The sequence below is a fragment of the Leopardus geoffroyi genome, chromosome B1, assembly GCF_018350155.1.
Source record: "Leopardus geoffroyi isolate Oge1 chromosome B1, O.geoffroyi_Oge1_pat1.0, whole genome shotgun sequence".
Taxonomy (NCBI): domain Eukaryota; kingdom Metazoa; phylum Chordata; class Mammalia; order Carnivora; family Felidae; genus Leopardus; species Leopardus geoffroyi.
In genome coordinates, this window is record NC_059327.1 from 162,738,767 (window position 1) to 162,761,996 (window position 23,230).

The 23,230-nt window shown below is 47.1% G+C and overlaps 1 protein-coding gene across 3 annotated transcripts in view; it reads left to right on the forward strand.

The window, feature by feature from the left end:
• LNX1 (ligand of numb-protein X 1) overlaps positions 1 to 23,230 on the forward strand; it is a 186,065-nt gene that overhangs the window by 86,727 nt on the left and 76,108 nt on the right. Inside the window, exon 1 of one of the 3 annotated variants that reach the window (XM_045474037.1) lies at positions 1,732 to 2,104. The exons of the other annotated variants lie outside the window; for them this stretch is intronic. Coding sequence (XP_045329993.1) covers positions 2,013 to 2,104 — 92 coding nt within the window. The 5' untranslated portion in view covers positions 1,732 to 2,012. Of the gene's footprint in view, positions 1 to 1,731; positions 2,105 to 23,230 lie in introns of those variants that run through there. 3 annotated transcript variants of the gene reach the window in all.

Genomic DNA, 23,230 nt, shown 5'->3' on the forward strand with positions numbered 1-23,230 from the left:
GCCAGCAAGGCTCATTCACTGCTATTAGTGGTTATTAATAACAATTTTGATAACAATAGCTAACGCTCATTGAGCCCTTTGCTCTTTATAGGCATTATCTCATTCCACCTTCATAACAGCACTATGAGTTAAGCACTCTTGTTATTGTCTTTCTTTTACAGAGGAAGATACAGCGGTTCAGAGAGGTTGAACAACATGCCCAGTGTCACACAGCCATCATGTGGCAGAGCTAGGGTTCAAAGTCATCTGTTTGACTCCAGGAACTAAATGCCAAACCTAACTTCCGTTTTACTGCTATTTCATGGTACTTCCTTCTCACCAGCCCTGACTCACTCTTGCATACCAGACTGACAGGGAATGGAATTCAAATTAGGGTCTCAACAAAACCATAAATTAATACAGGTCCTGCTTTACCGAGATTGCTTATCTCTGATCTCAACTGTAGCAGTTAAACCTGTACATTCGAGGGGCGCCTGGGTGGCGCAGTCGGTTAAGCGTCCGACTTCAGCCAGGTCACGATCTCGCGGTCTGTGAGTTTGAGCCCCGCGTCAGGCTCTGGGCTGATGGCTCGGAGCCTGGAGCCTGTTTCCGATTCTGTGTCTCCCTCTCTCTCTGCCCCTCCCCCGTTCATGCTCTGTCTCTCTGTCCCAAAAAAAATAAATAAACGTTGAAAAAAAAAAATTTAAACCTGTACATTCGAAGGATCTACTATATGTAAACTCTTTCAGTCCTGCCTCAGGTAAATGCACCTTCTCTGAGGCCAAACCCTGCTTACTACATAGCTCATTGCACTTGGTCTCATTCCGCAGACTTTTCCCTGGTCTCTTTCCCGTCGAGTCTAGTTTGCTGTAATTGCTTGGTTGCGTTAGTGGAACAATCCTTTTAAGCCATTTCTATTAAGATTTAGGCCTTGAGTTGCAAGGTCCACATGGATTTTAGACTTCTTGAAGATGGGGTAGAAGGAGAGGAGTCCCGGGGGCTTCTGGCACATTACGGGGCTTAGGCATGCTAGAAGTGCTGTTAAGACTGATAGCATAGGCTGGAATCACAGATCTTAAAGCTGGAAGCAATGATGTCCAGCGCCTGCTGGGCCCAGCAGGTAAGGCATGAATAGAGCTCCATTTCAGAGATGACATAGCTGAGGCTCGGGAGGTTAAATGAAATGCCCAGGGTCCTACAACTAGCGTCAGAGCTTAGTTCAGCCACTCAGGGGAGGAGGAGGAACGGAGTGACTTCTTTCGTGGCGGAACAGGAATTTGTGCATCATTTGGACAGAGTCTTACGTCTGTCTATCAAGGCTCTTTATTCTCAAAGAGAACGACGCAGTCTATTCTTGTAAAGGGCCAGTTGTCCAAATTAGTGGAGAAGCCATCACTTTGCTCACATCTGCCAGCGTAGTCAGGACAGGGATAGGTAAAATATCTGCCTATTCTGAATATGCATCGAGACGTGGAGTTGGTTCATAATTAACCCTCGTCTGTCTCAATGTCTGAAGACTCACTTGGAGCTCAGATCCCCAGGCTGTGTTCCAAGGATGCCGATTTCTTACAGTGTCTTCCTCTAGCAGACTGTGGGACAGCTTTTGATGATTTGCGCATCCACACCGCGGGTTCTGACTGTGCCATGCTCCTGCCCTCTTCCAACACAGTTCAGCTTCCAGCCCATCTGCTCCCGGCCAGTGATGTAAACGTACCAGCTGCTTCCCCAGAACCAGTCGGCATCCTGCAGGAGGGGCAGGTCCCTTTCCCGGGCATCAGCCTGCTTGCTCTCAGCCTGAGCCCTCTTGCCAACCATGGTGGGTCCCTCCGGTCTCCTATCTCCCCATCCGAGAAGCAGAGGGCACGATCCTCTTACGAGCCCATGATTTATCAGCGTGGCTCCATCTAAGGGCTCCAAATCAGGTGCCATTGTGGGGATATGGCAAGGTTTGTTTAAGGGAACTGAGCTGGGCTGGGCCCCTGCAGCGGACAGAGAGAAGGTGGCCAGGAAGAAAGCAGCACCCTGCTCGGAAAATGAAGGCGCTTCTGCTGCTGGTCCTGCCGTGGCTCAGCCCTGCCAACTACATTGATAATGTGGGCAATCTGCACTTCCTGTACTCAGAACTGTGAGTCCCTCTATAACGCTGCCTGCCTGTGTCTGTGTGTTGGGGCTGTTGGGGGTGGAACCGGAGTCAGTTCCCTGGCTGGGGTGTCTGCTTAGAGGAGTCAGCCCCACAGGAGCTAGATGCACTTGGACAAAGCACCCTGCCAGCAGTCTGAAGCTGCATGCTTAGGTCTGTGACTTAACAAAAAAACACCATCTTCCTGATGCAACGCTTTCCCAGCAAGGCATATTTTTCCTGCTTCTGTGCCAACCCTGCCCCCCCCCCTTTTTTTTTTTTTTTGGTACTCCACTTTTTCTCGATAGATGTGTCTTCTCTTCCTTCCGTAAATAGAACCAAAGAGCAATTACGAACCGAGCTTGCGGGCACAAATCTGCAGCCTGTCAGGCATTTCTAATTGGGAGAAGACAACTCCCTCTATTCAGACCATCAGCCTTCATACCTGCAAACACAGATAGCAGCAGTACAGCAGACAGATAACCCTAAATGGAAAAAATATGCATCCATCCTATTTTTGGTTTTGACCATTTTCAAACGTATGGGCGAGCAGAAAGAACTGTGCAGTGAGCTCCCATAACTCCATCACCTCGGTCTCGTGATTACTATTTTGCCACATTTGCTTCATTTCGTTCATTTTTGTTGTTGTTGAAGTGGTCTGGAGTAGACTGCGGTCATGACATTTCGCCACCAAATACTTCACTGTGCATCTCTAAAAAATAGACACTTTCCTATATGACCCACGTCCATTTTATAAGAGGAAATCATTCATGCATCCAAACTCTCCAGTGACATTTTTCTGGCTCCTCTTGTTAGTAAGCTTTAAAAGAGTATTGCAGGTGGGGCGCCTGGGTGGCTCAGTTGGTTAAGCGTCCGACTTCGGCTCAGGTCATGATCTCACGGTTCGTGGGTTCGAGCCCCACGTCGGGCTCTGTGCTGACGGCTCGGAGCCCGGAGCCTGCTTCGGATTCTGTGTCTCCCTCTCTCTCTCTCTGACCCTCCCCTGCTCATGCTCTGTCTCTCTCTCTCTCTCAAAAATAAATAAACATCAAAAACAATTAAAAAAAACCCAAGAGTATTGCAGGTGAATGTGAACAGCCTCTAGCAAACATATAAAAAGTGCTGTGGTGTGTGCCTCAGTGTTTGGAGCATTTACAAAAATGTATTCTTCTGGGGGCACCTGGGTGGTTTAGTCGGTTGAGCGTCTGACTTGGGCTCAGGTCATGATCTTGCGGTTCGTGAGTTCAAGCCCCACGTTGGGCTCTCTGCTGTCAGTGCAGAGCCTGCTTCAAGTCCTTTGTCTCCCTCTCTCTCTGCCCCAACCCCTGCTTGTGCTCTCTCTCTCTCTCAAAAAATAAATAAATAAATAAATAAAAATAAAAAGAGGGGCACCTGGGTGGGTCAGTCAGTTAAACATCTGACTTCGGCTCAGGTCATGATCTCATGGTTCATGGGTTTGAGCCCAGCATCAGGCTCTGGGCTGACAGCTTGGAGCCTGGAGCCTGCTTCAGATTCTGTCTACCTCTCTCCCTGCTCTGCCCCAGCTTGCTTGTTCTCTCTCTCTCTCTCTCTCTCTCTTTCTGTCAAAAATAAATAAACATTAAAAAAATTTAAAACAAACCAAAAAAAGAATTCATAGAGCCCAGACTAGAAAAGCTCAGCTAGTCGCATTTAGGTAGAAGTAACCCCGCCCCCCGAATGTGTACGGTAATAATCAGGGTCTGTTTTATAATTAGCCAGACTACCCAATTTGTATAGCACAGCAGATACTCAATAAATTCTTAATAGAGGAGAGAACAAATGACCTAGGTCCTTGGAGGCGGATGATTCATCCTGAGGACCCTGCATTTCAGGGTGAGCTGGGCCCATCCTTTTGGAATGTAAGCCCTGTCCTCCTTAGATGCGAAGGTCCAGTGGGGAAATATCAGGCTTAAGCCTGCATGGTGAGCATCTCTGGGGTAATAATGGCATGTGGACGTTTTCTAGAAAAATATGCAACGGCGGGGCTACTTGGGATTGTGGCAAGTCTCCTCCCTGGATGGTGTCTCTGAAATCCAGTGCCCAAGCGCTCCTCCCCACCCTCGCCGCCCCCACCTGCTATCCTTGTTGGTTACTGTGTTCATTTCCTGGGGCTGTTGGGACAGTGACCGCAGATTTGTAAGTTAAGACAACAGAGGTCTATTCTCTCACAGTCCTGGAGGCCAGAGGCTTGAAGTCAAGGTGTCGACAGGACCACACTCCCTATGAAGGCTGTAAGGGAGAATCCTCCTTTGCCCCTTCCGGGTCCTGGTGACCCCTTTCTTGGCTTGTGGCCTCGTAACTCCAATCTCGGCTTTGTCTTCAAATGACCTTCCATGTGTGTCCTTTCCAATTCCCTGTCTTTCCCTCCTCTTACAAGGACGCTTCTCATTGGATTTAGGGCCCACCTGCATAATCCAGGATGATCTCATCTCGAGATCTTTTTTTTTAATTTTTTTTTTTCAACCTTTATTTATTTTTGGGACAGAGAGAGACAGAGCATGAATGGGGGAGGGGCAGAGAGAGAGGGAGACACAGAATCGGAAACAGGCTCCAGGCTCTGAGCCATCAGCCCAGAGCCTGACGCGGGGCTCGAACTCACGGACCGTGAGATCGTGACCTGGCTGAAGTCGGACGCTTAACCGACTGTGCCACCCAGGCGCCCCTCATCTCGAGATCTTTAACTGATCTTTTTCAGGTGCACATCAGTGAGGGACCACCACTCAACCCCACTGCAGGTGCTCCTGAGGAGGCTTTCGACCAAGTTACTTTCAGTTTTGCAGCCTAATTAAAGGAAGGCTCTTCCTACTGGCTTATCAGTTTTCTTTCCTACAAGTATGTGCATCAAGGTAAATTTTCCGTTGAATGACTGGACACAAGTTCCGCAACGTGAAGCAATCGAGGAAGCCTAATGCCAGGAAATTGCCAAGACAGTGTTCCCAGACTAATTTGCCGGAACTTTCTGGAAGTTTCCAGTCGCTGGGGATGATGATTTATGAGAGAATTCTATGTAGCTATTAGCTGGCACTAGTGTGATAATGAACTAATCAGGAAATTAGTGACACATTTCAGGTGCTGTGGCCGTGCTTTGAGCAGTACAGGTGGTAAGAAATGAGGCATGGTACCCACCCTCAAGGAGCTGACAATTCAGTTGAGATGATGAAATTTATACACATAAGAAATATTAACAATGATCCAAGGCAACAGGGGCTATGTCATTAAAAAGTAAGGTAGGGAGTAAGTTGAGAGGAGGTGGAGGTCGTCCATTTCCATGAAATTGGTCAGGGAATACAACTCGGGGAGTTGGGGGTTTGAGCTGGATTTTTGAAGTAGTTAGGGAAGGATTAAGCAGCAGCGTGGATGGAAAGAGGAAGCATTTCAGGCAGAGTAAATGGCACTGCAGAAAGGTTGCGAGGTGGCTGTGGTTGTCACCAAAGCTGTGAGAAACAACAATGGAGAGCAGTAAATAGGACTCCTGGGCCCCTTCACTGTTCGTGGAAGGTGGGGGGCATGGGGTGGTGGCTGCGTGTTCTTGACGTGAAAAGACGCTTCTGTCACTACCACAGGCCGCTGGGATCTTGAAGGCAGGCCGTGCTGGGTGGATTCACTGGAAAGCACTGGGAAGCCAGGCTTCCTCCTGCTACCCTTGTCTGGGCTTTGGTGTCCTGGCCTTGGGTGAGCTTGACCTGTGTTCCCGCACTTCCAGCTGCAGAGGCCCTCCTGGATTGGCCAGGGCTCTCTCAGTCTGAGTCCTGCTCCCTCAGAACCCAGCTGGAAACTTGGATCTAATCCAGTAAACAGTGTCAATTACAGCATGTGGCCCTGAGGGTCGCAAACTCAAATGCCTACAGGAACCAGGCAGGAGTTATGTAAACATGTGACTCATTCATGTATAAGACAGAAGGAAGGGGTGAGACCTCTGATCAACTGCAGTGTGTGTGTGTGTGTGTGTGTGTGTATAATTTGAATGTTTTTAGACCCTATAATAAAATATATATTATTATACGTATGTATATAATATAGCATATATCATAGTATATGTTTTTACTATATTATATACAATACATATTATATACGTACAATGTCTAAAAGTATTCTAATTCAATTTAAAACAAAATAAAACAGGGGCGCCTGGGTGGCTCAGTCGGTTAAGCATCCGACTTCAGCTCAGGTCACGATCTCGCAGTCCGTGAGTTCGAGCCCCGCGTCAGGCTCTGGGCTGATGGCTCAGAGCCTGGAACCTGCTTCCGATTCTGTGTCTCCCTCTCTCTCTGCCCCTCCCCCATTCATGCTCTGTCTCTTTCTGTCCCAAAAATAAATAAACGTTAAAAAAAAAAAATTAAAAAAAAAATAAATAAAACAAAAACACTTGGTCGAGCCCAGCAGGTCACTTCTGCCTGCCCAGTTTGGCCTTGAAGTCAACAGTTTATGACCCTGAGCAGCTCCATCTTTAAACATGTCCATGGTCACCTATTGCCTTGACCCAGAGGACAGCGAATTCCACAGAAGAAACCCCAAACCAGGGCATGTGATGTGGAATCCCAGTCCACAGGTCAGGGGCAGGGTGTGTAGGACGGTTCTCAGGGCCTGCAGAGGGCACAGCATGACATTGAAGGGCATACACGGGCACTGCAAAACACACTCCTGGCAAACTGCACCGCCTTCCTGCAGCAAAAACATCCACTTTGGGGCTTGCAGGCCAAAGAGCATCTTAAATCCCTCCCAGCTGGGCATTCCGGGCGCTCAAGTGAAGATTGTCGCCCTTAGTCTTGGGCGGCACTCATTTGGCCCTTGGTCCAGCTCTTCGAGTTCCCCTTCCCCAAGAGCCCTCACCTTCACACTCCCGCCAACTCTCTGAATTGCCTAGACCCCGAAGCGAATGTAGGAAATAGACTCTAACCCTCAGGCACGAGCATCCATACGGCCTTCTCACCTTTCCGGGCCTAAGTGCAGCCCCGCACGTGGGGAGACGTAGGTGAAGTCTTAAGAGCAGCGTCAGTTCTGAGGACCGCTCATGTGAGAGCCGAGGGCTGTTTTTTTTAAATGCATAGGCTCTAAAACCTGCAAAAACAAAAACATTTGGCAGGGGGCATCTGTTTCCATTCTTACGCTCCCCAGGTGGCCCTCTTCATGCTGAACACGCTCCTCAGGTGGTCCTTGTGGCCGCTACAGTACACGCAAGCGCTCTTAGCTCCCTACCTTCCCCTGTGGAGAACCAGCCCTCCACTCTCCGGCTCTGCTCCCTATCTCCGGCAGCTTTTCTGTGTGTCTCCTCTACCTGGTGAGTCCTCAGAGGGAGAGCTTGAGAGGTGTTCATTTCTGCACGCTTCAGGCTTCCGTGAAGTTGAGTGACGTGAATTTGGTTCTTATCCTGGCCAATTCCTAAATATGGCAAGGCCTGACGAAGGATGACCCTGGTTTGGCTTCCGTGGAAGGGAGTATCGACGCAAGACAGCCTCACCCCAGGTGTTGCACAAAGCGGAGCCGTGCTGGCGTAACAGAAATGGACACCGCTCTGGTCATTGGTCTCCCGTGGCTGCTGTAACATTTCTCTACATATTTCGTTTGGCAAGGATCCCAGGAAGAAACCTTAGGCTCCGGTGGGTGGTGAGATGTAGTTTATGACACATGCCCAACTCTCCAAAGCCGTTTACAGAAAACTGAAAAGCTTTGTTCACCTTCCCCCCACCTTTACAACTTGTAGCTCCTGTCACCCTCAGAAATACTTCCTACTGTCACGTCCTCGGGGTGGCGGGTGTGGTGTTCGTGCCCTTGGTGTTAAGTCTGGGTGCGTCTTGAGTCCTACTCTTCAAAGCAGGAAACAGCCCTCTGTTTTAGGGATGCGGTTACCAGTAAGGCAGGTAGGCATGGTCACTGCAGGCTAGTGCTGCTGCCATAGCGGTGTGACTTCTCAGGAAGTCAGGAAACGTTGGCACTCTTTTTAGCTCATGTAAGGATTTGGGGTGTGTAAGTGGCATATCTGTGAACGGTGTTTGTGCCAGCATCTGGAGGGTGAAACTCCACTCTGACCCATGATGGAGATCGCAGTTCTAAGCAGGAAAAGTTTATTCCCCCTGGGGTTCTGTGCTTGGGAAATTAAGGTGAGCGACTCTGATCTCGTAACTTGAACCATGTAGGGCTATGGACAGATGAGGTCTCCTGGAGAAACTGCCAGGAGCAGCAGGAGTTTTAAGGAGCCTTGTGTGCATCCTTCCTGGGCAGTGGGGTAGGGCCTGGCATTCAGAGACGGAGAACACCCACCAAATGTCTTAAGTCCAAGGACTGCAACCACCCACCACCTCCCTAGCAGAACTTTCTCAAGCCAACCTGTAAAACACACTCCTGACAAACTGCACCGCTTTCCTGCAGCAAAAGCATCCACCTTGGGGTTTGCAGGCCAAAGAGCATCTTAAATCCCTCCCAGCTGGGCATTCCGGGCACTCAAGTGAAGACCTTTCGCCTTAATCTTGGGCGGCACTCATTTGGCCCTTGGTCCAGCTCCTCGAGTTCCCTTTCTCTAGGTCAAGGCTATGCAGAGGCCCTGGCCTTAGTAACTTCTCTTCTCCCTGCTGACTTCAGCTAGACATGGGCTGGGTATTGGGCCCCGAGCCGCAGAGCTGGGGAGAGCATCTTCTTAAGCTGTGTACCACGTGGAGCTCTGCATGAGGCCCATCTATATGGTTGCAGTCAGAGTTTTTCTTGCAAGAGTGAGGAGGGAGGGGAGCACACGAGGATTACCTCAGCCCCCATTTCCTCTGCACTTAGCTGTGTTAACTACTCCCAACACTTTCCAAGTTTAAACCAACGGAGTGAGCTTTATGGATTTGCCAGTAAACACTTTCCAAGTTGAGTCTCCAAGTATTTGCTGGTTTTTCTTCAGAACGGAAAAGGGGAAAAAAAAAAAATATTGCCGATCTCTGGATTTTTCTTGTCCTATGTTTTGAGAATCTGAAGTCAAGTTTGGATTAGACCTGGAAGGAAGGAGGTGGGGTTTACAGAGGAAATGGAGTGAGATCGAGAAGTCCTATTCCAAGGGAGAGGAACAACATCCAATCTGAGGGAGAAAAGCCAGGGCCCATTCGGGTTCAATGACTCTCCATGTCTTTCGAAGCATTACAGTTTAGCACATGTTTAATAGAACACTTTTCCTTAAATCTACAAGCGTGTGTATTTGGAAGGAAATTGAAGCTGCATGTTCCTGGTTCCTTTACACTTAACTCCTCAAAATGTTGCTTTGTAACTATTCTTTGATGTCCAAATTTCACAGGGATCCTATCTCATGGTCTTATTTTGTTCTCACTGAGAATCAGCAAATTCTCTTTTGCCAGCAGTAAAGCAACTCCAGTCCCAAACCATGCGCTCTCTGGTCTAAAATGCGAACCCTGGGAGTTTCAAGGTCTCACTCTAATGCTTGGCAAATTGTGCTTGCCTTTCTTTGGGTCACATGTCAGGTGCATGACCAGCAAAGTGAGGGTTTCTTTCACCTCAGGACTCCTTGATTGCTTCGTGCTTGGTTGATTTTTACTTTCTTCATTTTAACTTCCAGTGAAAACCTCAAAGCAAAAACAGAAAAGTATAACGAATCCCCATGTACCCTATTCCCCATCTTAAATAATAAGTCAAGGGTATCTTGTTTCACCTGTATCCTTGAGTTGTTTTGAAGCAAATCACAAACACCATATCTGTAGACCTTTTAGTATTTCTCTCCAAAGGGTAAAGCTTCTTAACCGTAACACTAATATCACACGAGAAACCATTAGTTTGTTCATTAATATCAAATATCCAGGAAGCTCAAATTTCCCCCATTTGTCTGTCTGTTCGTCTTACAGGCTGTTTGAATCATGAGCTAAATAAGGTCTACACGTTGCAATTGGTTGCCCTGTCTCTTAATCCCCTGCCCCTCCCACCTCCATCAACGTAAAAAGGAGTTCTTGAAATAGAATTTGAAGAAGATAGCTTTGGCAAACTCCTAGTACTAGGTAGTAGCTGGAAAAAGAGAAAAGGTAATTAATTTACTATCAAGTTGAAAGGAAATGTAAAGGCAAGATCCAAGGCAATCTTTCACCAAAATGAGTGGTTTTTTGATGATCTTGTCACCCAGAGCTTTGAGGTGAATTTAAAGAGCATGGAGTATCTTCTCCCCAGGGTGACGATCTTACAACTTCTTGATCACAGACTTTTATCAATGAAGAAATGTGTCCATATGCCCATGTGATGTATAATTGTGTGCTTACCCCTGGATTACTGTATTCTACCCGTTAGAAACCCTAACACAAACACTGGTAAAGGATTTACTGCATAAGAATTCTCTTAAATCCTCCCACATTCTTTATGGGTATCTGCACTTGGGAGACCACGGCAGAGTTACAGGCTCTCAGGCCTTGTTGGCATTAGAACACCACCCCTTCAAAGTAAACAGAGTAAATTGCCCACTGCCAGTCTGTGGGATTGGCCTTGGAAGGAATAGGGCAGGAAATGGCCCGTTCTTGCAGGCCAATGAAAACTTGTGGGCCAAAGAACCAGACCTCTTTTCTTCGTCATCTTTCCCGTTTTGGGGCCATCACTTCTTCGCGTGGCCTGTGTGGACTCGACTCTCCCAGCTTCCTCCACTCTCAACCATACCTGCTTTCATAAACCTCAAGAGCGGGGCTTGGGGCTGGGGCGGGGCGGGGGGGGGAGGTGGCCAGGGTTGTGAAACCTGAAGAATTTAAGAGTTTGAGGAGTCTTCTTTTTAAGACACACGCATGAATTCATACTGGCTAGGTCTCTAGTCAAGTCCTGGGAAGGCTTCTGCATGCCTTGGGGTGTAATCATCAGTCTTACAGTAACCCCCCTCCCTGTATGAGCAATGACATCCGGTCTGTGCACCCCCATTTCTCTGTTTCCATATAGAACCAACTCTGGGAATTCTGGTGCCCGCTCTTCTTGTGTCTAACTCTTCCGTGTCCAGAGTTAAGAGTTTTGCAAATGCTCCATGGGCCAAGGAGGTACCTGTGGCCACTTCTCCATCCTCTTCTTCATTAGCCTCTCTACCTAGAGTAAGAGAAGGAGAAGGTGGGGCCCCAAGACAATGACTGAGTCCCTTCATCTTCCTGAGAACCATAGCCAAACGGCCCACCACTGGAAGGTCGGAGGTGAGAGAACTTGGGGACTAAAGGCAAGTGCTTTGGAGTCAGGCTCACTCAGGTTCCTATTCCGTCTCTTCCAGCTGGGCAACCTTGGGCAAATTACTTTAGTCTCTCTGAGCTTTCCTCATCTATAAATGGGGATAATAAACCCTACCTCACAGGTTGTAGTAAGTATTGAATGAGATTGTATAAAGCATGTAATGCAGTTCCTGGTACATGGCAAACCCTTAAATTATAGGTTTTATTGATAGCAGTAGTTATAAGAGCGTACTTTATCAGTTCTAAAATAGTTAATATTCTTTTTTTTTTTTTTTTAATTTTTTTTTTCAACGTTTATTTATTTTTGGAACAGAGAGAGACAGAGCATGAACGGGGGAGGGGCAGAGAGAGAGGGAGACACAGAATCGGAAACAGGCTCCAGGCTCTGAGCCATCAGCCCAGAGCCCGACGCGGGGCTCGAACTCACGGACCGCGAGATCGTGACCTGGCTGAAGTCGGACGCTTAACCGACTGCGCCACCCAGGCGCCCCTAAAATAGTTAATATTCTGAGAGCAGGCTGCGTCTTCTTAATGGTGCCGTACAAAGATAACGGGCAGTGTTTTTCTTGGTAATCTGTCAAATAATGGTGCATCCTACAGTAGAGATGGGGTCTTTGATTTAATGAAATTTGATAGTAAAACCCCATCTACAGTGAGCACAGATGGGCTGAAATCAAGAAAATGGAATTGCTAAAACCACGCAGTCCCTTTTCTCTTCTCTCCCTCACTGGAGAGGCTGGTAGGTGACTTGGCTGAGCTGAGAAAGCATGTCCGGTGTCTCAGGGTGAAGCCTGGGAGAGGACTGAGCCATTTGTTGGTGGATGAGAGCCACTCCTCTCTTGGGCGGGTCCTTTACCGCACCCCCTTCTCTCTACTGTGTCCCACTCTTCTCCCTGGTGTCTCCCTCAGCCACTTAGCACCCTTGCTTTTTACCTTGATGCCACAGCTCCTACTTCCTTCCCGTTTCCTATCCATCTTCCCCCTTCCCCACTGTGAGAGGAAGGCCTAATCCAGCATGTCACTTGGCTGGTAGAGTCTGTGGTCCAGAACCATCCTTTTTTCAGGGCCAAAGGAGGCAACAGAGATGGTCTGGCCCAATCTGCCCATTTTTATGGAAGAAACTGAGGCACAGTAATTTACCTGAATGCCTTGGCCCTCTCAGTAATAAACTATGTAGACCTTGAACATGTCATGACACTTTTGGGGGGAAAATGGTAACTCGCTTATTTTCATGTAGCCTCAGGAAACAATAAAGCTAGATCTAATTAACATTTTAAACTAACTGCTTTGGGCAAAGCAATGGCATCGAAGTGCACCTGACCACACACATCGCCTACTAGGGACTGAGTGTCCTCTGAGGGGAGCTGACCAGATGGGCATGCTCAGAACGCTCTCCTGGGACCTCCTTGACCAATTTTGTACAAATGCAAACTGGGGCCACTTGATAGCAATAAGGCTTTATATTTGAATAGGGCATTCCAAGGATTTCATTTACAGCGAATGGCAGCAGAGAGGCAGGGCTGAACCCAATCATGAACCAGCTACAAGCTTCAGCTTGCAGTAATTAAAAAGGTAACCTCTGAAGTCCCTCGGCTCTGAGTTCAAATGCTGCTGCCTCCCTTCCCAGCTATGTAACCTCGGAGGGATTAATTAATTCCCCTCAGCTGGGCTGCAAGTTTCTCATCCTTAAATCTGAGCTTTTATTGATAGCACCTACCTGATGGGCTAAGAATGAAATCTACAGATGGATCACTTAGCGGACCCCTGGAATATCGCCAAGTGCACTGTAAACACTAGGTGTGGTAATGGTAGGTAATGACCTAATGACCTCATTTGAACTTCACAGTAAATGCAGTAAATCCCCATCTTACTGATGAGAGAACTAAGATCCATTGAGGTTAGGATGTGCCCCTAGAGGATCCAGCCAGCCTGGGACACAGGCATCCTGATTCTAGGACCAGGGCTTTTTTTTTTCCCCTACCACATGTCCCTTTGTTGCTGTGACGATGGTGTTGCTGGGGGTGGGTGTTGAGTTGCTGTGGGTCTTTATGATTCACTAGGGCCAGGTTGGGGGACTGAAATGGATTCTGCACCAAAAAAAGTAAGTTGCTCTATAGATGCAATTTTTCTGGGCAAAACATTCATGTAGTTTCTCTGGCTAGTTAAAATTATGCTGAAGATGGAGCTTTCTAGCCAAAAAACATCGTTGGCCTCCTGAGCTAATTGATGAATGAAGAGGCTGTTGGAGGGATTCTGTGGTGAATGCATCTGTGATAACCCTTTCCTCCAAAATGCTGCAGTTTTTGTAGAAAAACATCTGGGCGACCATCAAAAGTAGAAGCCCCAGGGGTGCCTGGATGGCTTAGTCGGTTGAGCATCTGCCTCTTGACTTCAGCTCAGGTCATGATCCCACGGTTTGTGGGTTGGGGCTCCATGTCAGTTTCTGTACCGACAGGGTGGAGCCTGCTTGGGGTTCTCTCTCTCTGTCCCTCCCCCACTCACGTGCTCTGTCTCTCTATCAAATACACTTAAAAAAGTAGAAGTCCCTTCCCCCCCATGACAAACCCTGTGAGGATCTGAGGTGTCATCAGGGGTATGCAGGTCATGTAGCGTTATGATCATGAACATGGGCTCCACAGCCAGCCAGCCGCTGGTTCTGTCACTTGCTAGATGAATGTCCTCAGCCGCTGTAACCTCTCTGAGCTCAGCCTTGTGGTGTTGGTGAGGGCTACCCGAGCTCCCGCGTATGTAGTCTCCGTACTAAGCCTGGCACATGGGCATTGTTGACCGATGTTCGCTATTTTTGCTTCCTCCTTTGCGACTCTACAAGCCAATGTCCTCTTTTTTAAAAAAATTTTTTTTCAACGTTTATTTATTTTTGGGACAGAGAGAGACAGAGCATGAACGGGGGAGGGGCAGAGAGAGAGGGAGACACAGAATCGGAAACAGGCTCCAGGCTCTGAGCCATCAGCCCAGAGCCCAACGCGGGGCTCGAACTCACGGACCGCGAGATCGTGACCTGGCTGAAGTCGGACGCTTAACCTACTGCGCCACCCAGGCGCCCCAAGCCAACGTCCTCTTTAGAAAAGAGACCCAAGAGGTATTAGGTGGCGGCGGAGCTAGAAGCTCTTTGCTGACTATCCCTCTTTTGGCCACCTCTGGCTCTATTCAAGAGGGCGGCCCAGCCCCGTCAGAGAATTAGAATTCCTTTAACGTCGCAAAAGAATGATTAAACACTTGAGATGCTGATTCTCCATGAAAAGCCTCCAAATACTTATGACCTGTTTCAGAGAATTTAAAACTCTAAATGGCAGCTAGACAGGAATGGTGTCTAGGGCTCAAACATGGAACAAGGGAGGGTAAGTGAGACTAAGAAACAGTGCGCGCTCTAACCTAGGCATTGTTTCTTTCATTACAAAATGACCAGACGATTTAGGTTATTCTGTGAGAAGTGTGGTCAGTTTGGTTTTTCTTTCAAATCCCTCATCAGCTGCTTTAGTATCATTAAAGAAAACATGACAGCGTCTCCACTTCTCTGTTGGCTTCTTTGTACGTCTTTCCTCTTACTTTCCTCTTACTTTCTTTCCTCTTACTTTCTATCTTTCCTCTTACTTTCACGGTGGGGTTCGTGGGGTTGGGTTGAGACACGGACCCCAAAGGAGTTCAGTGGTTTGGTTCTCCTTCAGATTCTTTGTCTACTACTTAACAAACGAAGGGTATTTCTATTCATAAAGTCAGTATGTTACAGAAACAGATTGTGTCGTCCAGTAGAAATAAATCCATGTTCTGGAAAAAATCCAGGAAGACCTTTCCCACTCCTTACAATTCTTCCCCTCTGAGTGTTTTATAAGTGATTCCCGCCCCCCCCCCCCAAACTAGGCAACCCACTGGTAGATGAATTAGTAAAAAGAAAGCACTTATTCCTGAGGAGCGTATAATTTAATTGGTATTTATCAAGTACCAATGAAACCTGTAGCACGTTCTAAGGCTCTGAGGATCCTGCAGTGAGTGTATATTCCGATGAGAGGGCAATAAACAAGCAAACATCTAGCATATCAGATGAAAATAAGTGGTATGAAGTAAAACAGCATCCCCTGACCCTGGCTTACTTCTACAAGAAGGCTTCTGAGAAGGTGCCCTTTGAGCAGGAACTTGAAGAAGGGGGCTGTGAGGGTGCCTGATATCAGAGAGCAGGAGTTTGGACTTGGGGTCCTCTCTGAAGACCCCAGATCTCACACCGTCTTGTTGCATGTCTCCTTATGTGGCCTTAACCCCCCTGAGCCTCTGCTGTCTCTTCTGTGGAGCAGAAATGAGGATTCAGACAGCACAGGTCTCCCTTGAGTAGTGTGAGACCCCTGGAAAAGGAGCTGGTGCCTGGCCAGGCTGGGTGAAGGGGAGTTCCTGCCACTTCGTTTTCCCCCTGGCTGGATTAGTTCTGAAGGAGGGTCGGGGAGGACTTTCACCTGGTTAAACATCGCTCTGGGTCACACGCTCCCAGTATAGGAGAGCTTAGAAAAGCAGTATAAAACGCTTTCTAAGTTTCTCCAGCCTGTTCATCTCTGTTTCCGGTAAATTCTGTTCGCAGATGTGTGTAACCTGGTTTTCTTGCTTCCTCTGGTCTTGGGTCTTCTGTGGTGCTCCCCACCTGAGCATCCTCCATAAATTTCATGACACCCTGTCCTGGGTCCTCCGTCAGGGTTTTCAGTCAAGGTATTGGTGGGTCAGGGTATTGAGTCAAGGCAGATTAAGATCCTGTTCTTGGAACACCTCTCCGTAACTGGGCTTAATACCTTGTTTGTTTGGGATTCCCATCCATTTTCAGCCTCCGTTTGGAATCTTTGGACTGATGGAAAGTAAAATCTTTCCCAAGACCCACGCGCATTCAGCTCAGTACCCTCTTCCCCATACCTTTATGTTCTCAACTATAAAGAGAACCATACTTAAGTCCTCAAGATCCTCTCCTAAACATGTCTATGGGGCTTTAAATGCAGATCACTCTTTGTTTATCCATCTCTGGTATTCTGACCCTTCTGAATTTTGCTGCCCTGATCTTTATTCCACGACCAACAACGGCATATATCCTACATGAATTTCTCACTGCCCTTTCTGTTTTCTTTCTATATCACTATCATATGTTGTTGGTCTTTTTCCAATCTTCTGACATCCCCCTGTGCGCAAGGTAATTTTTCAGAAATAATTATTCATCTCTGCTGCACCATTGTTCGGTAAGCATGTTAGTCAAATTCCCTTATTCCCCGAAGGCGCATGTCATCTGGAGCAGCTGATTTATGTATGTTTGTGTTTGCCAAATAGGCCTGTACCTATTTTTTTGTCTGAACTTCCCCACGTGAGTTTATAACTCTCGAAATTTCACTTATTCTTATATTTTTAAAGGAGTTTAGCATTTCATGTCTTCACATTTTTATTTCAGCGTTTGCCTCTTTTAAAAACCTAGTAGATCTGTGTTCTTTCAAGATTCTTGGCCTGTGCTTTATGACTCAGGGTGAGCTTACAGATTTTAAAGCTCTTGCAGAGTGTTAAGTTCTTTTGTTTCAACTTGTTTTGTTTGGTTTTTCCTCTGAGCTTAATTGACATGGTCCATTGTCTGGGCATCTTTTCTTGTCTCAGGTATTCAGAACTGTTTGGTGACCCTAAGTTTCTGACATGGCTGAATAGGTGTCCACTTTTTTTTTTTTTTTTTTTTTTCTTAATTTGATCTAGAGACTGGAATTAAAGAATTATGAACTATAAATTTCAGGGGGAAAAAATAGCAATGGAATATGCTGATCTGCTTTTTAGAAACCACCAAGTCGCTCCTCTTGCCAAAGTGTACAAATTTCCACTATGTGAATAGTTTGGCACTAATTATTCACTCTTTTCCTCAGGGAAATAATTTTCTTCCACCCAGCCTATCTTCGTAAGATGACCTTGCCAAATCAACATGATTTTAGAGAACATTTTTCTGAAGTTTATTCAGTTGCTATCTGTATCCTGACTTGGTCGATCCCTCCACCCTCCCACTAGAGACTCCTGAAGTCACAGCACACATTCCTGCCACTTATTTTTAGACTATAATCCAACGCCCTTGTTTTACTAAAGACAAATGTTTGACCTCAATAAGCAAGGACATGTAAATCTGTAACCACTCTGTGCCAATGACTACTCCAACAGAAAGCTCTGTTTATAATGCAATAACCCTCATTCTTAACAAGCTTTACAAGCAATAACCCTTATTCCTAACAAACTTCACGAGCTGGTGTGGCACTTGACTTTGAAGCTGGTATTGAAGTACGTTCAAGTGAAGCCCCATTGTCATTTGGAGCTGTTAGCAAGGACCATGTAGTTACTGTGCCAATTTTATTTTATTCAAGCGGCATTAGATTTGGTATTGATTAGTAACCCGAGCAAAAATGAGTGCTGAAAACTAAATTTCCAGTCTTAACCGCATGGCCATGTCCACCTTTGTCATGGATGCCCCATGCCAGGATGGCAGAGATTAAACTCTGATGGCAGCTGGTTGCAAAGAGGGAGCAGCCTTGCTCTGGTGGCCTCCCCCTGCAACTTACAAGACGCGGGTGCTGTTTTCTGAAAGCAGACTTTGAATCTTAAAACCCGCAATAAGCAATGTTTTTGATAGCATCCGTTGAGGTCCCCGCCGTCCCGGTACCTGGAAACGTATGTATACATCTTCTCTAAAGAGCTCAGAGCAGAAGTTAAACCAGTTGGAACGGAACCATTTTCTGCAGGCGAAAGAATGTATGAATCATAGGCTACGAGAAGAGAAATTCCAAAGTTCTAAAATCTTCAGAGCCATGGGAAGAGGAGGCACTAGGAAACACTGGAGTGTTTTGTCAGTACAGACCACTTGGTGGGTGAATCTGCGTATGATGCCACTCTGAACGGAGGATCAAATCCCTTCCCTACTTCTTGAGGTTTCTGCATGATTAGAGGACCGGAAGGGTAGGAAATCTTGCTGGAGACCTTCTGGGAAGGGAGCAATGGACATTTCTCTAGTCCAGACCCTGGTCTCGGGCATCTGACAGCTCCACTTGGCAGAGGGCCCTTGTGGTCCCCTTGGTACCGGAGGGAGCCCTTGATTTCTGTAAAGCACCAAGGACTCCTTTGATGTTGCAGGATGGCTACGTGGCTGATCCAATTTTAGTCAGGAAATCTACCCTATTTAAAGTGTGGCTTTAAAAACCTTTAAGACAGATTAAGTCCTTGGAACGGACCCCACTTTCAGTGGGACTGAGTTGATTTAGTCCTCTTTCTGGACCCCCTTCAACCGCTCGGATGTCCCGGACTTGGCCAGGTGGGACTGTCTGTGCGCGGATGGTAATGGGCTGTTTGGCTCGCTCCCTCTGATTACTTCCAGAAGTTGCAGAACATCTTGTCCCCGTTGAGGGTCTTCAGTTACCTTTTTCTTTTTTCTTCCTCTCTACCCCCAAAAGGGCCCTTGTTTCAATGCGTTCATGTCCAGCCTTTCCTGGCCATGAAAATTACGAGACTGGACACTAATGGCCGCTGCATTTTAAATCTGTGTGTAGTGTCCCCAGCGAGCCGCACACCTGCAACTTTGAAGGCTCTTTCAATCACAGCTTTTGAGTCCCAGATGCATCACATGAGATGCGGGCTGTGCGGGGAAGAGTTTTTAACCACACACGTGCCGGGATACGAGGCTTAAGCCATCTGGCAGAAGGAGCAGATTGACTGGCTTTTCTAAAATGTAAAGCCTTCTTCAGATCGATTGGACCTGAGTTGTAATGTAGTGGTTTTCCAGAGCTGAACCCTAATCCATTCAGAAAAGAAGCATCAGGGTTCTGATCTCTCACCCCCACCTCCTCCACGCATTCCCCTGGAGTTAGGCGCCTCAAACGCAGCACAACTGCCCCTGGCTGGCATTCTAGGGCCGGCAGCAGTGTTTGTCTCTCGCTGCCGATCTTGGCCCTTAGTTCTCGAGACTAGGTCCCACTCAGCCCAGGGGTTTTGTGGGCAGTGTAGTAGAAAGTATGGATGAGACACAGGATCGGTGGCTTCCCACCCAGGGGCGAGCCAGACACCCACCCTTCAGGCTTGTGTTAAGCACGTTCTCTTGCGATGTGTTCCGAGTGCCAGGCTTGGAAGTGGGTTTTCGGTGGCATTTTGCTGGTGGTGGTGGTGGTGGTGGTTTTTTCGGAGACCTTTGTATTTAGCCAAGAGCTGATTGAAACCAATTGCCATGAAATTTCTTCACATACTTCGTGTCCTCTGATAGCTCACGTTCCAACTGAGAGTAATTAGGGAAGCACTTACGAACAGTAGACAAGCCCCACCCAGCCTCAGGAGACTGTCCCAGCTCACCCAGGTCACTGACTCCTCCACACCATCATCCCCAAAGAAGGAACTGGAGGCACCAGGTTGTGTGTTTAATGAGAAAGGAGAATGTTGTTCACTGAAAGCTCCCATCACCCACCCACCCCCATCCCCCCGCATTTTTCAATTACCTTCTCTTCCTTGGCTGTGTGGTCCTAGGCTCTTGTCAGGTGGAGGGGAATAGTACAAGGGAGGGTGCCCGGGACTGCCCATGGGTGTGGGGTTCAGGCAGATCTGAGAGTCTCTTGAGTCTGACGGCAGAGTGAGTGTTGGGTACAAAGTTGGGTTAGAGAAAACGGAGAGAGGGAGAGGGTGCGTGAATACTAAAGGAAGCTGAAAAGGGACCACTCCTTTGTAACTACTCATTGTGTACGTGTGTTTGTACGCATGAGGCCATTGGCTACCTGTTGATGGAAGCACTGCTGTGTGCCTCCCTTTTCCATCCAGGTACAAGGCTGGACATGGGGAGGGCTAGAACTCCGCCCTCGGACAAAAGATTCAGTTGATTAAGAAAGGGCGGACTTTGGGGCGCCTGGGTGGCGCAGTCGGTTAAGCGTCCGACTTCGGCCAGGTCACGATCTCGCGGTCCGTGAGTTCGAGCCCCGCGTCAGGCTCTGGGTCAGGCTTTGGGCTGATGGCTCAGAGCCTGGAGCCTGCTTCTGATTCTGTGTCTCCCTCTCTCTCTGCCCCTCCCCCGTTCATGCTCTGTCTCTCTCTGTCCCCCCAAAAATAAATAAACGTTGAAAAAAAAAAAAAAAAGAAAGGGCGGACTTCTAGCCATTGTACGCATGTGACTTCAAGGGTGGTGGTTACCGTTTCAAAGCTTTTATAAGCATGCTCGTAATTCCTCTGCAGTTTTCTGGCTCTTTGACTCCACTAAAAAGCACCGGGTTTCATGCAAGTTGGCTGCCTTTAAAAAATTATACACCTTTTCTGCCTGTTTTTGAGGCAAATCACTTTTTGTTTAAAAATTTTTTTTAATGTTTTTATTTAGAGACAGCAGGAGCTGGGGAGGGGCAGAGAGAGAGGGAGACAGGAACCGCAGCACGCTCCGCACTGTCAGCAGAGAGCCCGATGCGGGGCCCGAACCCATGAGTGATGAGATCGTGACCTGAGCTGAAGTCGGACACTTAGCTGGCAGAGCCACCCGGGTGCCCCTAAGGCAAATCACTTTCGACAGGAAAGTTTGTATACTTTTCCCACCACCGCCTTCAAATGTAAAGAAAATAAACCTGGAAGTGAGTCTCTTCACCTCATAACGTGCCAGGATGACAGCTGGCTTGGGATATACACAAAGCAATAAACAAAATGTAGATTTTCCTAGGAAATCTAAAGCCACGTGGGACACCGTTAGATTTTGCTACCAACAGTGAAAAGAATGATCCCTTGGTTAGAGTGGAAAGTCTGCATTGATGCTATTAGTTGTGTTCTCGCGTCATAAATGCAGCCTACCGCATCTTCTTGGTGTTTTTTAACCAAGTCAATGCATCACTAGGTGTAGAAGCAAGCAGAGGAAGAGAACCAGCTACTTCTAGAAAAACAAAGGAGTGATTTTTTTTTTTTTTTTTCATGAACACTTCATGCTTCCTCCGTGTAATCAAAGGGTCTCGAGGGGCATTTAGAGCCTTCATCCAAGGAAGCTGTGTCACAGCAGGATCTGTGGAACTCTTTGTAAATAAGCGATGTGGGAGCAGAGGTGCTGCATTGGGAATGGAGTGGCTCTGAGATCTGCCCCCCGAGTTGGTAAATCGGTCCTGCTGAACAAGTTTTTATAAGGCACATTTGTAGAATCCGCTGTGTTCTTGGACGAAGATTTAGGAGAATGGGGGAAACCTGAGGTCAGGAGCTGGCTGTGGTCCAGGCACCATTCCACTTAGTAACATTTCTAGACACTTGACTGTGACCGTTTTTGTGCTTGCCCTCCACAGGAAGAGTCCCTCAGGGGACAGCTTTGGTGGCTGTGCCCTTTGTGTTGGGATAATCCTCTGAAGGAGGCAAGCAGTGACAGTCTCCTCACAGGGTGATAGATGGCTTCAGTTATGGGAGAAAAATCCCTGTTAGGCATTTCCCAAGAGATTCCCATGAGTGTTAGACTTGAACTTGAATATAGGAGGTGTGCTGGACTTGAACTTGAATATAGGAGGTACATTCACAGATGAAGGGCATCCTGTTAATGTGGTTCTCCCTACCCATTTCTTTATGGTTAAATAAGGAAAATCGTGCTACCTTGTTATGTGGAATAACCAAGAAAACCATGATAAGATCGTTATAGGGTGTTGTAAAATGCTTGTTTAAAAATAGGTGGAAAGACTTCAGGTCAGGGGCAAGGGATTGACCCACAGAGCTTACACTGGTGCAGTCCCTGAAAATCTCTCAGAAGTAGTGACCTTGATGAAGTCTAATACTTTGGCATTGGAGCTTCTCCGTGTGTAAAATGGGGTAATGGTGCCTTTGTCAGCAGTTATCAGATGCCATGCCAAGTGTAGAAGGTAAAATAGTCCCAGCCCTGTGTGCTTCATGAACGAAGCCAATAGATGAGGGAGGAATAATCAAGGAAATGAAAGCAGGAGGGAAAGAGCATAAAGAGGGGAGATTTTTTAGGGAGTACCTGGCATCCTCACAGCACTGGGTTTGGGGAGCCGATTCAGGATCTGGGACTGATCATTGAGTCGATTCCTCCTTTCTTGGCTCTTGCCCCCCCCCCCCCCAATTTCTATAAAGAGATCACCATGGTTCTTGTTATAACTGATAGTAACATTTACCTCTGAGGACATAAATATGGTGTCTGAAAGTATTCGTGAATAGAGCCGGAAGAAATTAACATTTCACTCACAAGGCAACAGGCCAATTTTTTTTATTAGATTGATTTCTTGCGTGCCCTTGCCGGTAATCAGAATTAAAGATTTCTGTTCTGGATGGAGGGGGCAATATTTCACTTGTAGCTACGTCAGGGTGCAGGGTTTGTGTCACAGAAATAGCATTTCGGGAGAAAGACCCTGATTGCAACAGAATTTGCAAAAAGGACCAAAAGAATCATGCTCTAACCAACCAAACAACGAAGCCTGGTCTGTTGTTTATGGAGTGTAAATAACCTAATGAAATAGGCTTAGTTTCTAGTGGAAACACCAATATTGGTGAGTATCATGTAACTTGGATTATATCCTTTGTGTTCCTTAAAGTCTAAACCTTTGAGTTATGCAGAAAGAAAATTCTATTTCTCTTCTGACTCAGCCATGAGGATTCATTATATTCCAAGATTGACAAACACCTTTTCCATCCATGACTTAATAGAAAACCATTTTCATTTACAGCAGGTTAACACTACTGGTTTCTTACCTTCCACACTCAAGCACAATCTTTTCTTTCCACTATAATGTTTTTTTTTTGTTTTGTTTTGTTTTTTAAATTTTTTTTTTTTTCAACGTTTATTTATTTTTGGGACAGAGAGAAACAGAGCATGAACGGGGGAGGGGCAGAGAGAGAGGGAGACACAGAATCGGAAACAGGCTCCAGGCTCTGAGCCATCAGCCCAGAGCCCGACGCGGGGCTCGAACTCACGGACCGCGAGATCGTGACCTGGCTGAAGTCGGACGCT